We start from the raw sequence: 13,313 nt of genomic DNA, 5'->3' as shown, positions 1-13,313 counted from the left end.
GCCAATTAGAGCAAACGGGCAGCGCTTTCCTGAACGCAGCAGCAGTACCAGAACGGAGGTGGCCGCCCATAGTGGCGTTTCACGGATTCTGAGCTTTCGTTTCCCTCACCCGCCAACTCCTCTCCTTTAGTTCCCACGATGCCGATGTACCAGGTAAAGCCCTATCACGAGAGCGGCGCATCTCTCCGTGTGGAGCTTCCCACCTGCATGTACCGGCTTCCCAACGTGCACGGCGGGACCAGCTGCCCCGCGCCGGATGTAGGCCACGTGCAGGTAGGTTGGAGGGAGCGGTCCCCACCCCACCCCGCCCTTCGATCTGTTCAGTGCGCAGGCGCCTAGGCCTCCCTCCAGCCCAGGGGCGCTGGCGCCTTGGCTCGGCTCGCTGGATTCTGGGACTAGGAATCCCGGTCCCTCCAGGCCTGGGGTGGTGGGATACGACCTGCCTCGGTCGTTCGGTGGGGACCCGGCCTGTCCTCCTATCCCACCTCGGCCTCCCGCGCCCACCAGTTCCCTAACTTTTTTCTGTTAAAAGATCAATCCATCTTGCATCTATTTTCTTTTATCGCTATGGTTACTTAAACTTTTTTATTCCGAAACTTTACCCACAGAAAAGTAAATAATACGGAAATGCTCAAAGGAACCCCAGTGTCGCCACCACCCAGGTTAATTAACACACATTGTTACTGCCCCCATTAATCTACTCCAAAAGGTCCCAGATTTCCGTGATCATCGTTATCTTTCCTTTCTCTCTTATTGGGCCACGTAAGTCTACATCCCTGAACCGCGTAGTCTTGCTGTAAATGAAAACATGCTGTTTGTGTCTTGTCATGTCTGGCTGCTGCTTCTAGACATCACGATTTCAGGACTCGCTTTGTTGTGTGAAATGACGAAGTGGTGGTCCTTTCTGCAGTCTAGTGTTCAGTCGCGTGACTGAACCGCCACGGCTCATCCAGCCCACTGCTCACGGTGTCCGCTGGTTATCGTATTGTAAGCCGTTTCAATCTGCAGTGAATATTTTTGTACATGAGCCGGCATAGGATATTTACTAAAGGATGGGACTGCTGACTCAGTAGGCAGGTCTGTCTTCAACTGTACGTACTAGATAAGTTGCTTTCCAAAGTGGTTATGCTGATTGGTGCTCTCACCAGCGGTATATACGAATTCCTGATGCTGGGCCCTCCTCCCTAAAGCTTCTGACTTAGAAGACACACGGTCCCACTTCTGTAGCAAATGATAACAATGTGCGTAGACAGATAATTAGCAATCTAGCATATCCAGGATAACGAGAGCAACACAAAGAATAAGTGGCTTCTAAACTGTGTTTCACCCAGACGTCGATTATATTGCTTTGCCGTCTGATCTTAAACAAGAGCAACAAGTGAGGGGAGGTGAGGAAGCGGTGATTCAGCTCCAGGGTGAAGAGTACTTATCCAGATGACAGAAGAGCGGGGAGTGTTGCAGATGGAACGAATGAGTCAAAGTCCAGGGGCAGGTTTATGGTCTTTCAGGAATCCAAAGGACAGTGTGGCTGGAGCACAGAGCAAAGGGAGGATTATATGAGAGGAGGCAAGCCAGAGGTCAAGTCAAGCAAGCTGTTTCTCAAGCGAGGTTAACGGCTTTGTTTTTTTGGCCTAAGAGGTTAGCATGGGGGAGGAAGAGAAGGGGTCTGCCTTCGTTTTAATCTCTCTGGCTGCCATCCTAGGGATGGATTGGAGGAGTGGATCAGAATGGGTGCAGGGTGACCAGTGGAAGTAGGCCAGTGAAAAATGTGTCTCGGGCTTGAGCAGTGACAGTGGAGGCATGCTTAGAAGCCAGTGGATTCCAGAAAATTGACAGCACCAGGTGATGAGTTGGATCAGCATGAGAAGGCAGTGTTCCCAAGAACATTAAACTTACCAGCACACAAATGTGAGCAAATCCTCCTCCTACACTCGTAGTGTCGTGAGTGTGTATTTATAATACACTCAAGGTCATTGACAGATTCTTGATTCTGTCTAGTTATGACATGTACTCGAGTTTTATGTATTTTCTCAACTCGAAATGGCTTGTCTGTTGTGAGAGCTGATGAATCCGGAAATAGGCTGTACAATGGGATTGTACTGGGAAGTTTTTATATATATTTATAGATGTAAGGTAAATCTATAGAGACTGAGATATTGTGACTATTATTGGTAACTTACTATGTACCAGTCAGTCACTGTGCCAGGCGAGAAAAATGCAAAGAGGCAGTGAATGAAGGGTATAAGTGTTCCATATTTATAAAGTTGAACACATCAGCAGTGAAAAAGTTCTAGATGATTCTGAGAGTGCCAGGACTGCCGAGATGAATGATTCGGGGAACTGATCATTTGACAGACTTCCCATGGACAGACTTCCAAGCCAAAGGACACTTTTAACTGTGTGCTACCTTTTCCCTTCTGTTATTATAAATTATTTCTGTTATTATAAATTATTTTGCTGCGCCCGTTTTTTTTCTATTTGTTTAAGCAAAGTGTTTTGAACTAGCTTGAATTTAAGAATAGAGGACAGTTTGTGTTTATATCCTGCCCTTCTCTGTTCTTAAATTACCTGAAATTAGAGGCATACAATTTCCAAGTGGCTTTCGGTCACATTTTTTGTTTTAAAGCATTTGTGGATCAATTTGCAGGACCTGTTGGACTGTGGGGAAAATAAGATGATTCTCTGCTACTTCATTTTAATGTCTTTTAAAAGGTGGGCGGTTTGATGACTTTGTGGAAGTAGAAGACAAGTGATCAAATTAAACAGACTGCCTCGATGTTAGAGGAAACTAACTGGTGTTGGTTTGTTTAGGGAGAGTCTTACTCATCTCTTCAAACTCTTGAGTCCCGTCAAGATGATATTTTAAAACGTCTGTATGAATTGAAAGCTGCGGTTGATGGTCTCTCCAAGATGATTCAGACGCCAGATGCAGACTTGGACGTAACCAACATTATCCAAGCCAGTGAGCCCTCTGCGTTATCGACCAGTGCATTAGACTTAAATTCAGTGCTCGGAAAGGTAAGTTCTAAATTCTTGGACAACTAAAGAACTGCAGCGTGATGGGTGGTCGTTAGTGCTGACAAATTGTGCTGCTCTGAGTGAAGCCTTGGTTTCCCAGTTTTCAAAAGCGGTACAAAGAGCATGTTCTTTTTTCTCCCTTATATGAGTGTGCCTTTGCGCAGAGCACGTTCCCGAGCTATGAGTGAAACCAGAGCAAGCTCTAAGGACTTTGCAGACCCGGTGAAGAGCAGGGCAGAGAAGAGAAGGAAGCCGAGTTACAGCTTCTGGCCATTCAGGCAGCATTCCTGCAGCCTGAGCCCTGGAGAAACGGGTTTATGTGCTTTGCTCAGTGCTTCTAGGAGGTTCGGCAGAGCTGACCCGGACTCTTCGAGAGTAGTCTGAATTTCAGAGCTTTGGCTGCCCCGGCCAAAAATCCCACCAGTCATTTTGAAGTGTATCACTAAAAGCCAGTCACGGTCTCATAGTTCAAGTGTATTTTGCTTTAATTCAGTTCGCATTATGAAAATTAAGTTGTATGAGCCACCTTTAATGATCAGTCTACAGGCTTCAGCTAATTTAGGGTATAATCTAATAAAGGATATCTTATTATAAAGTGTAATTTATTGGAGGGCGCAGAAGGGTTTTTCCCAAGAACCCCTGCTAATGCCCCCTCTAGATTTGTTGGTGGCAGTGGTACAGCTTAAGGCCCTAACAAGTGGTGGTCCTAGTCTCTCCCAGGTACCTAATCTCGTTACCCCCACCCTGTGTATTCCTTTAGCACCCCGTACGTACACGTTTGTACGCACCGAGGACCCGGCACCTGGCCAGGCCCCCAGGGAGCCAGTCTGGTTGATGAGTTGGTGACCACACACAGCTGCGCTAGTCTCAGGGCACTGGGAAGGCTTCCCAGCACACGTGATACTTAAGATGAATTCTGATACCTCAGAAGGCACAGCGCCACGTAACATGCTGTGCTCAGAGAGCTGCAAAGCATTTGTCGCAGCTCAACACGAAGGGCATCAGTCAGGAGAGGCCACCAGAGGCCGGATTGCGGCCGGCCGTGTACAGGTGGCATTGTGTTCTGTGAGTTCATTTGTTTTCATGAGTGCACAGAAATAAAGTCTGCATCTTTAGATGTTTTGACGGGTCCGTTAACACGTGTTTCACACTCTCCCACCTCTGCCAATGATACTTTGAGTCGAGACCCTTTCTACACAAAGGACACAGAAACAATCCAGTCAGGCGGTCGGGTGTTAGAAAGGTTTGGTACATGGAGCTGTCACTTGGTATCTGTGGGAACTGGTTCCAGGATCCCTTGCAGGTACCAAGTGACACAGAACAGTGCACGGCTGGCCCTCCGCGTCCACAGGTCCCAGCAGCAGACTGAAACAGTCATCAGTCCCCAGCTGGTTGAACCTGCAGGTGTGAAACCCGCAGATACAGAAGGCCAACTGTAATTGCATGTGTGTGTGTTTTTTTTAACTTAGGGACAAGTAGAAGTGTCATTCCAAATCTGTTGTTTTACTAATTTGACAGTAAAGTCAATTGTTTGTCAGGAGCTGGCAGTACAGGCTTAAGGGGTTGGCATCAGCTCGCAGCCCAGCTCTGCTCCTTACTGAGCTGAGTGACCCTGGTAAGTCAAATACCTTCAGGACTCATTTCTTCAGGTGTGAGGTGGGATTGTAGTAGCACCTTCTTCATGGGATGTGGGTTCCCAGAATAGCACCTGATACAATTACACGTAATCGAATTGCTGTCACTATCATTCGCTCTGGGTGTCCCCCCCACCAGGATTACGGGGCGCTGAAAGACATCGTGATCAATGCAAACCCCGCCTCGCCTCCCCTGTCCCTGCTCGTGTTACACCGGCTGCTCTGTGACCACTTCAAGGTCCTGTCCACTGTCCACACGCACTCAGCAGTCAAGAACGTGCCAGAAAACCTTCTCAAGTGCTTTGGCGAGCAAACAAACAAACAGTCCCGTCATGAGTATCAGCTGGGTTTTACTCTAATTTGGAAAAATGGTGAGTAGAGGGGACCGGGTTCGATTCATATCCTGTGTCACGATACGTGCATCATGATTTTACTTAGAGGCGGCCAGGGCTAGGACAGGGACGTTTCTCAGCCACTTGCTGCCAGGTCACTGTAAGTCTGGAGAGCCTGTGGAGTGGCTGCGTGAGAGGAGCACAGGTGAGTCTTGCCCCAAAGCTGTGTCCTTCCCCGGGAAGCCTCTGCTCTCTGACGGAGGGCACAGTTTTAGGGCCGATCCCGTCTGACCAGCCAGAGCAGCGGGTAGTGGCCCTCACAGTCATCTTGCCCTCACATTCCAAAACGTGTCATTGCGGGGACAGTGATGTCACCTTGTCAGGTGGCCATAGAAGGATGGCAGGATGTCGTTTATTCACTCTGCCACTTTTCCCTGGTTACATTTACACAGAGGGAAGTGAGTTGGCGTGGTCCACCCCGTAATGCTCGAGCTGCCCGTGGCTACACCCTGGGGCGACTGTGAGGGCCCAGGGCCTGCCCAGGAGATGGGACTCCTGCTTTCCAGCCCTCGCCCTGCGAGTCCTTAGGTGCAGGGCTGGAGTCGACGGTCGAGGTCCCTGCTAGCTTGAAAACTGTCACCATCAAATACCAGGAATGGTTACTTTTCGACAGTTTGCATTCTCTAAACATAGTTTAAACTTCCTTAAATATTATACCTTTTGGAAACATTAAAAATGTGATTTTCGTCCTGAAAACACCCTTCCCCTTGCCACCAGCTCCTGCCGTGTGTCAGCGCCCTGCCCACGCGGCGCAGGCACTTCCGGGCGCCGTTCTTGCTGACATCACACAGGGTGTTTTTCCTTTCAGTGCCAAAGACTCAGATGAAGTTCAGCGTCCAGAGGATGTGTCCCGTCGAGGGCGAAGGGAACATTGCCCGCTTCTTGTTCTCTCTGCTCGGCGGGCGGCATGACGCCGTCACGGCAACCCTCATGGATAGCTGGGTGGATGCGGCCGTTCTGCAGTTGAGAGAGGGCGGGAGTAAAGAAAGAGCCGCCGTGCTCCGCTCCATGAACTCCGCTCTCGGGAGGAGCCCGTGGCTCGTGGGGAGCGAGCTCACCGTGGCCGACGTCGTGCTGTGGTCTGTGCTCCAGCAGACGGGGGGCTGCGGCGCGCCGGCGCCGGCCAACGTGCAGAAGTGGCTGAGGGCCTGCGAGAACCTGGCGCCCTTCAGCACCGCCCTCAGGCTCCTGCAGTGAGTCCCCGTAACTGATTTGAAAGGGTTTAGATTTCCAGAATGGTGCTGTTTCATGCCTGTCGTTGGTAAAGGGACTTGTACTAAAATCCAAGGATTTAGGCCAGTTGTCAAGTAGCAATAAAAGTACCATGTCATTTGTGGTTTTCGTTTTATTTAAAATCCAGCAACATTATGTACAATGTACCATGACAAGTGCCAGCTACGTGGCAGGCACCTTTGGGGGTAGAAAAGGAACATCGCGTCACTACCTCTGAGGGACGTCAGGTGCTGTAGTAAGGAGAACACCACGGGGACAGTGCGCGAGCGCTGACAATCAGCCACTTTGGGATCATTTGGGAGCAACAAGTACAAAGCTTCGAAAGGGCGTGATTCTGGACCGACGTCAGGGTGAAGGTGAAGAGAACGGAAGTGGGCTGGATGACGGACACGGACAGGAAGTTCAGGTTCTGGCTTGGAGGCGGCAGGGGGCCAGTGGAACCTCTGAGCCAGGGCATGAACTGAGGCGTCTTTCTAGTGACTTGATTGGCAGCAATGTGAAAGAGTGAGGAAAAAATGGCAGCTGTCAAAACAGTCCAGTGAGTGTGCAGGCCCGGGCTTGGGCAGTGATGGGGTGTGAGGTATGCTTAGACTCCTGTAGTAGGAGCTTCTAGAGGAGGACTTGGTAGTCAACAGGCAGAGTTCAAAGGAAAAAAATGAATTGAGGATGACGTCTAAACTTAGTCTGAGACCAGATGGAAGAAATATTAAGAAACCCAGGAATAAGAGCTTGTGGGACAGGAAAAGGGAAACAGCAAAACGGGTTTAGTTTAGAGCAGTCTAAAATTCAAAAACGCTAGATCACAAAGGAACTACTTAAGGAAAAGGCAGTTTGGGGGTACTTTTACAAACCTTAACAGGTCACGTACGAGCTAACTAAGTACAATTAAGTATTCCACCACCTATATCCTGATAAAGTTTCAAAATATACATTCCAGTTGACTTTAGCTTAAAAGAGTTGAGTCCACTTTCATATTTATGGCACCTGATTAAGGCCAGGCGAGCTCACCCCATTTGCCACATCCTCCTTAACCCCTCTGTCCTGAGAAAGGAGGCTTAGCTGCTTCTTTAATTCTTCGATTTCTTTTTCTTGCTCTAGTATCTTCATCTGTAGGGTGAGGTTAACCTGTGAAAAGAAAATTTTAAGCTCCATTAAAATGGCTTCCTTCTAAATATGCAGCATGCCTCACTTAGCACAGTTCCAATATGCATGGATCCCAGATACCACAGCTTAGTGAAATAAATGGTCCAAGTGTCAGTCACTGCGGTATAGTAAAAAAACACCAGTCTGTAAGACCCTGAATAACCGATACACGTCATGATCTGGGACCAGTCGCATCCCTTCTGTCGGTCACTGGTCACTACACCTGACCTGTTAGCTCACACACAGGCAATGTAGTTGTGCTGCCCCGTCTCCCAGTGATAAACCCAAGTGACATTTTAAAGAAATGGACAACTGGAAGGGAACTGGCCAACGGAGATGGCAGCGCAGCAAACTAACAAAAGTGGAAATGCTGGAAGTGAAAATCGAATCAACCAGAAATAGTGTCACAGAAGACACGGCTGACATGGGAATGCTAACCCTGCCGCCAATACACAGATCGGGCGGGCAGCCACAGGACAGTACAGGTGACTTGGCGACAGAAGGGATGAAAGGGAGGTAGAAAGTGATACCAGCGAAAACGCCTCTCATTAAAGGAACTCCCAGATTTTACAGCATCGAAAGTGCAAAGGACGTTGGAAGCTGATATGACGTCAGAGGAGCCTGACAAGTCACCACCAGAGAGGTACTCGCTCCGTCCCCAAGCTGAAGGCAGGCACCGCTCACGCCACCCTTGAAACGCTTTAACTCTCAGCAACAGCGCACTAAATGTTGTACAGTTTTCTTATTTCCACATACATCCATAACTGACACTAAGAGTTTTAACGTGTGACAAACGTTTTTAGAGGTTACGGAATTACCGTGACCTTCCCCATTGATTATTAAGCGTGGCTTGAGCTTTGCACGGTCATTTTTACGGTCATCCACCGCAGAAAGCGAGAACTGCCTGTATGTACACGTTTTATCTGTATGGTTATGTACAGGTTATTTTATAAAAAGTTTCACAAGACAGGTGTAACCCCTACCATAAACACCAAGTACCTGGCCTCTAACAGCTACCTTAACTGTGACCCCGTTGGAGATCACGTAACCACGTCTGCCATTTCAAAGATTCAGAGTACTCCACCTACCCGTTTCCTGTTCAGGCTAGTAAAAACTTCACTCTTTTACTTGAAAATTAATAAACCTTAAATGGAAGACGGTCAACTAAACAGTTACCACAAGAGGTTCCGAAACCAGCGGCTACCAGAATTGCCTCACTAGGTGCAGGAGAAAGGCCCAAGAAATCTATCCAGTCCCTGAGATTTTATGCTGCTGGCCTGGAGGGTACAGGTGAGAACCACTGAGTTCATGCCACGCTGCTCCAACGGTGCCCACATAAATCACAGGGGCCTTGACAGATGCAGATGCCGACTGTGTCCAGGGTGGAGCCCAGGACCCCATGTTTCTCATGAGTCCCCAGATGCCACTGCTCCGAGGGCCACGCTCTGAGTATGAGTAGCAAAGTCCTACAGAATCTGTGGCCACATCTTTGAAGGAGCTTTCGTTAACACCCAGAAAGTTTGTGGAGGGACAGAAGGCATGGAACCGTGCTTCCAGGACATGCAGACTGGACACTATACTTGGCACTGCAACAACGTGCCGAGGAGGAGGAGGAGGAGGATGGGATGGGTCGGCACAGGATGGAACTCCAGAATCACGCGCTGGAATGCTGAAGGCCTCAGCCTGGCTAAGGCGGTCTCTGCCACCGCTGCCCAATGCCCCCTGGGAATTACTGCTGTCTCCTACCCTTTGCTACGGTCCCTTTTCACGTGTAGGCACATTACGGTACTTTATGAAAGGTTACATCCCACAGTTGGAAAAGAGAATGAAAACCTTTTGGCTTAGCAAGAGAAGCCTAGAAACTGGAGCCTGTTGTTTTTAGAGTAGAAGTCGGCGGTGGCCACCTTGTCCCCTGGGACTACGAAAAGAAGTGTGCTACTGGGGACGCCGAGAATGGGTTCAAATACTTTGTTTCCATAAACCATTCTAAGCTCTACTGTTCTGCACGAAATAGGATTCACAATGTAAACAAATTCATTTTAAGCTTCGTATTTTCCCCAGCATTAAAAACAATGTACATACGCTTCCAGAGTTCTGGAAAAGTTCGCTTTGCAGCAGCTGCAGGGCACACGGTCTCTGGGATGCGTTCTTTCTGGTCAGCTGCCTGATGTACTTGGTCTGCACCGGACATCTTTTACCGAGGGACTCGGGTACCTGCCCCGTTCTTACGCCCGTGAGCACTTGTGCTCGCTCCATTTCCGTTCCGAAGGGCTGAAAGAGCTCTAGCAGGATCACGCCCAAGCTATACATATCCGACTGGAAAAGGGGAGACAGAAGGGCAATTCAGTAATGAAACACAAAGTGAGTGAGCATAACGGTCCCATCGCAGTGCACACACAACAGGATTTGTAAGAAAGGACGATCTGTGCAGTGAAGAGAACCCAGCGGGCTGGCTCGTCTCTCAGGCAATTATTTGCCAACCAGGTCTACTCCCCTGAGTAAGAGGTGACAGATACTGCCACAAGCCCCATCTCTTTAATACCAAACGGGTTCACCGCACCAAGGACTGATGGCCGGGTGACAGCAGGGTTAACCCCACTACCCACGGCAGTCACTACCACGCGCCTGACTCCGCCACTCCTTGAAAACCCGGGCCTGGCACAGCCAGACGCGTGTGAGCTCACACGGGCTGGTGCGGCTACAGAGGGGTCACAAGAGTGTCCCAGTCTTGCCTCTGCCTCTATTCATGATAAACATTCTTGGTAAAGTTTAAAAACGCTGCACGAAACCTGTGTTACTTTTCCTAAAAATAGTTTTTTTAAGGAGGTCTTTACTAGACAGGATTTTAGGAGCAGCCATGATTTTTTTCTGGCAGCTCTTTCCCAATCACTGAAAGATGAATGATTTTTTTGCAAGGCAACCCTTGACTGACCTCACAGATTGCAAGGACCTTGTCAGCTTATGGTCCCTTATTTTTCATTTTTTACACCTACAGCACCTGGTCTTCCTAGGTGGTCTCCCATCCAAGTACTAACCAGGCCCAACCCTGCTTAGCTTCGGAGATCAGACAGGATCAGGCTTGTTCAGGGTGGCATGGCCGAAGACTGGCTTTCCTTTTGAGACAACGATTTACCTAACATTCCTGCAAGGAACAATGTGAATTAAAACTGGTATCTTTATCCTAGTTCAAAGGGAGTCAAGTGGCACTTCCCTGTAGCATTATTCAGCGTTTCTTTAAGCTTAACAACAAGAAGGAAAGGCTGAGAAAAGGCCTCGGTGAAGTCCAGCCCCCTGCGGTGAACAGCGACTACTGCAGAAACAATCTGTTATACCACTGATTTAGAAAGAAAAAAGTAGCTTAAAGAACAACAGCAGTCAGATTCAGCTGAAAAGTGAGGCTTCCTATTATGGCCATTTGATGTGACAGATGACCTACAGAACTATTACCTCTAAAAACACCTCCATGTAGGAACTTCCACCGCATTTATTGTACTTTTGGTTACTTACCACTGCACAGTAAGTCCAGTAAAAGGGTAAGAAGTGAGAAATACTACCTTGGCATCGTACTCAGATCCTTCCAACTGTTCGGGCGAGGCATACAGACAAGTACCCACTCTGGAGGTATGTGTTGGGGTTCCTACAATTCAAAAAGCTAGACATTAAATACTGCAGCATTACCAGGGTCGACATGAAAGAACTCCAACTCCGAGCAGGCACCATAGCTCCCGAGGGAATGATGGCTGTTTTCCGTCTTACCTCTGCTATGAAATCTTTATAATTCTCTTTAAATACTGACACCTTATTCTTTAAAAAAATAAAAAACCACAACCACCACCCTAAATACTTACTCTTCCCATTCCTGTTGGGCCAGCCTATGTTCGTCTGGATGATGTCCGTGCAGGCCAGACCAAAGTCTCCTATTTTCACTTGCTGATCGGGGCCATGAAGAAAAATATTTCTCGGCTATAAACAAACAGAACAAGTCAACTTCTTAAAACAAACAGTAAAAACGTGTGGGTGTTAAAAGAGTTTTCAACTCAGGTGCGAATAGACCCTCAAACAATAAAAAATCAGAGCAGCAGTTCTCAAACTAAAGAAAACTCAGTGTCCACGCCATTCCCAAACCAAGCACGTAGAGACTCCTGGGCTGGACGCAGGCGTCGGTATCACATAGCAACACGGGCTACTCTGAACCTGAGGACCGCTAATGGAACGTGCTTAGACACGAGTGCCCCTCAACTGTAACTGGACACCAGAGTCCCGTGCAGCTTTTAAAAACCACTGTCCCGTCTACAGCAATGCCACCCTGAGTGTGCCCAATTCCATCTGGTCTCAGAAGCTAAGCAGGGTCGGGCCTGGTTAGTACTTGGATGGGAGACCACCTAGGAAGACCAGGTGCTTTAGGCATAATAAATAAATAAGGGATTGTAAGCTGACAGGTCCTTGAAATCTGTGAGGGCAAACAAGGGCTGCCTCGCCTAAAAATAACATAAAATAAAAATAAAAAATAAAAACCACTGTCTTTGCCATTAAGACTTTTTTTTTTTTTTTTATGAAAAAACACTTTTTTTTTAAGCTCCCAGATGATTCCTATATATTAGCCAGGCTGGGAAGGACTAGTCACATGAGGAGGGTGCACACTCGCCTCCATTTAAGCAACCACCACAGCCCAAAATGACCCCCAGTGGAAACTATTCCTGAGTCCGTGAATAACTGCACCTACACTGTGTGTGTAGGGGGTTGGAGGGGGGGGTCCACTAAAATCTAAAAGATATTTAGGTTAAGAGTTGGGTTTTCTTACTTTAAATGTAATCTTTTAAATTTTTTTGTTTTAATGTATAAACTCCTCTGAGCTTTGTTATTCTTTTGATCTATAGCTGAATGGATAAAGAGGAAGACTCTTACGTGTAAAATGACAATTTGGATATGTTTTTGCGATTGAGTAGAAAAGTCCTAAAAACTGTAGTTGTATTTGGCATCATAAAGTTAGAAAAAGTTCGCCTCTAATGCAAAAATGAATCCTGTTCACGGATACAATCCTCAACAATTCTAAAATAGTTCTAGAACCGAACCGAAAGAATCATAAAGAGACTGAAATCGACCAGTTCCATCACGAGTTCCCCTGACGGCTTCAGTCCTCGCTTGTAAGGTTTTCTCATGGGAAACGTAACCAAGAGAGGCTCCAGGGAGCTGGTGGCTGACGGTGCCAAGTCGCTGGAAGAAGGCCCACACGCAGCACTCCACGCCAAGCTCTACGACGCCATAATGAGACAGGACCGCGCCGTCATCCAGGCTCTGCTCCGAAGCCACCCCGTCAACCAGCCCGTGACTGTCCCCGCCAGCCCCGCCAACTGCAGGTTACTTCTGAACCAGGTACCTGATTCGTTCCGTGGCTTTTGGGAAAAAGAGTCACGTGGTACTTCATTCAGCAGGCACACACACCCCCGGCTCCCGTGAACTCATCACACCTCCTCGCTGCCCCTGCCGCGCTCGAGGGGGCAGTACATCTCAGGCTCCCCGCAATCCAGAGCAGGGTGCCCTGCCGGCTGGCACTCAAAGTCACGTGAGAGGAGACGAGAGCGCACGTAGCTGGAGGAACACTGGCGTCGGCCTCGCGGAGATCCCCACGGTGACCTCACGTCTGTGATGGCATTAGTTTTTCCCTTTTACATATACTTTTCCGTTTTCTAAATGTTTATACAGTGATCATAACCTTTATAAGTCCTTTTTTTCCCCAAAAAGTCACCCTCTTCTTTACCCCGCCCCCTTCCCTTATCGCGCAGTAAGGCCGCGAGAGCCACTGCTCAGCGTTTTAAGAACTGGCACAGACAGCCCTGCTAATCACACAGAACATTTGCTGCGTCATCTCCGAAACTCTGGAAGTGTAGGTTTT

General features: G+C 48.3%; 3 protein-coding genes and 2 pseudogenes across 5 annotated transcripts in view; 3 read left to right on the top strand and 2 right to left on the bottom strand.

Moving 5' to 3' along the window:
• Window positions 1-12: 12 nt before the first annotated feature.
• AIMP2 (aminoacyl tRNA synthetase complex interacting multifunctional protein 2) lies at window positions 13-6,374 on the top strand. Its single transcript, XM_016155171.2, has 4 exons — window positions 13-273; window positions 2,812-3,018; window positions 4,792-5,023; window positions 5,853-6,374. The coding sequence occupies exons 1-4, from the start codon at window positions 139-141 to the stop codon at window positions 6,239-6,241; spliced, it is 963 nt and encodes a 320-aa protein (XP_016010657.2). The 5' UTR covers window positions 13-138; the 3' UTR covers window positions 6,242-6,374.
• The window catches only part of EIF2AK1 (eukaryotic translation initiation factor 2 alpha kinase 1), a 27,611-nt gene continuing 20,672 nt past the window's right edge, over window positions 6,375-13,313 (bottom strand). For all 3 annotated transcript variants that reach the window (XM_016155170.2, XM_016155169.2, XM_016155168.2), the window contains 4 exons: window positions 11,269-11,383; window positions 10,975-11,057; window positions 9,503-9,736; window positions 6,375-7,402 (listed from right to left, as the gene is read on the bottom strand). In XM_016155170.2, coding sequence (XP_016010656.2) covers window positions 7,253-7,402; window positions 9,503-9,736; window positions 10,975-11,057; window positions 11,269-11,383 — 582 coding nt within the window. In that variant the 3' untranslated portion in view covers window positions 6,375-7,252. The remainder of the gene's footprint in view (window positions 7,403-9,502; window positions 9,737-10,974; window positions 11,058-11,268; window positions 11,384-13,313) is intronic.
• LOC118605780 lies at window positions 10,407-10,525 on the bottom strand (annotated as a pseudogene).
• Window positions 11,709-11,827, top strand: LOC118606020 (annotated as a pseudogene).
• ANKRD61 (ankyrin repeat domain 61) overlaps window positions 12,393-13,313 on the top strand; it is a 4,103-nt gene continuing 3,182 nt past the window's right edge. The window contains exon 1 of the mRNA XM_036224936.1: window positions 12,393-12,793. Within this exon, the coding sequence (XP_036080829.1) occupies window positions 12,578-12,793 (216 nt within the window). The 5' untranslated portion in view covers window positions 12,393-12,577. The remainder of the gene's footprint in view (window positions 12,794-13,313) is intronic.

The sequence above is a fragment of the Rousettus aegyptiacus genome, unplaced genomic scaffold (assembly GCF_014176215.1).
Source record: "Rousettus aegyptiacus isolate mRouAeg1 unplaced genomic scaffold, mRouAeg1.p scaffold_m13_p_7, whole genome shotgun sequence".
Classification (NCBI taxonomy): domain Eukaryota; kingdom Metazoa; phylum Chordata; class Mammalia; order Chiroptera; family Pteropodidae; genus Rousettus; species Rousettus aegyptiacus.
Note: the sequence above shows the minus strand (reverse complement) of the source record. Positions and strands in the feature narration are given on the sequence as shown.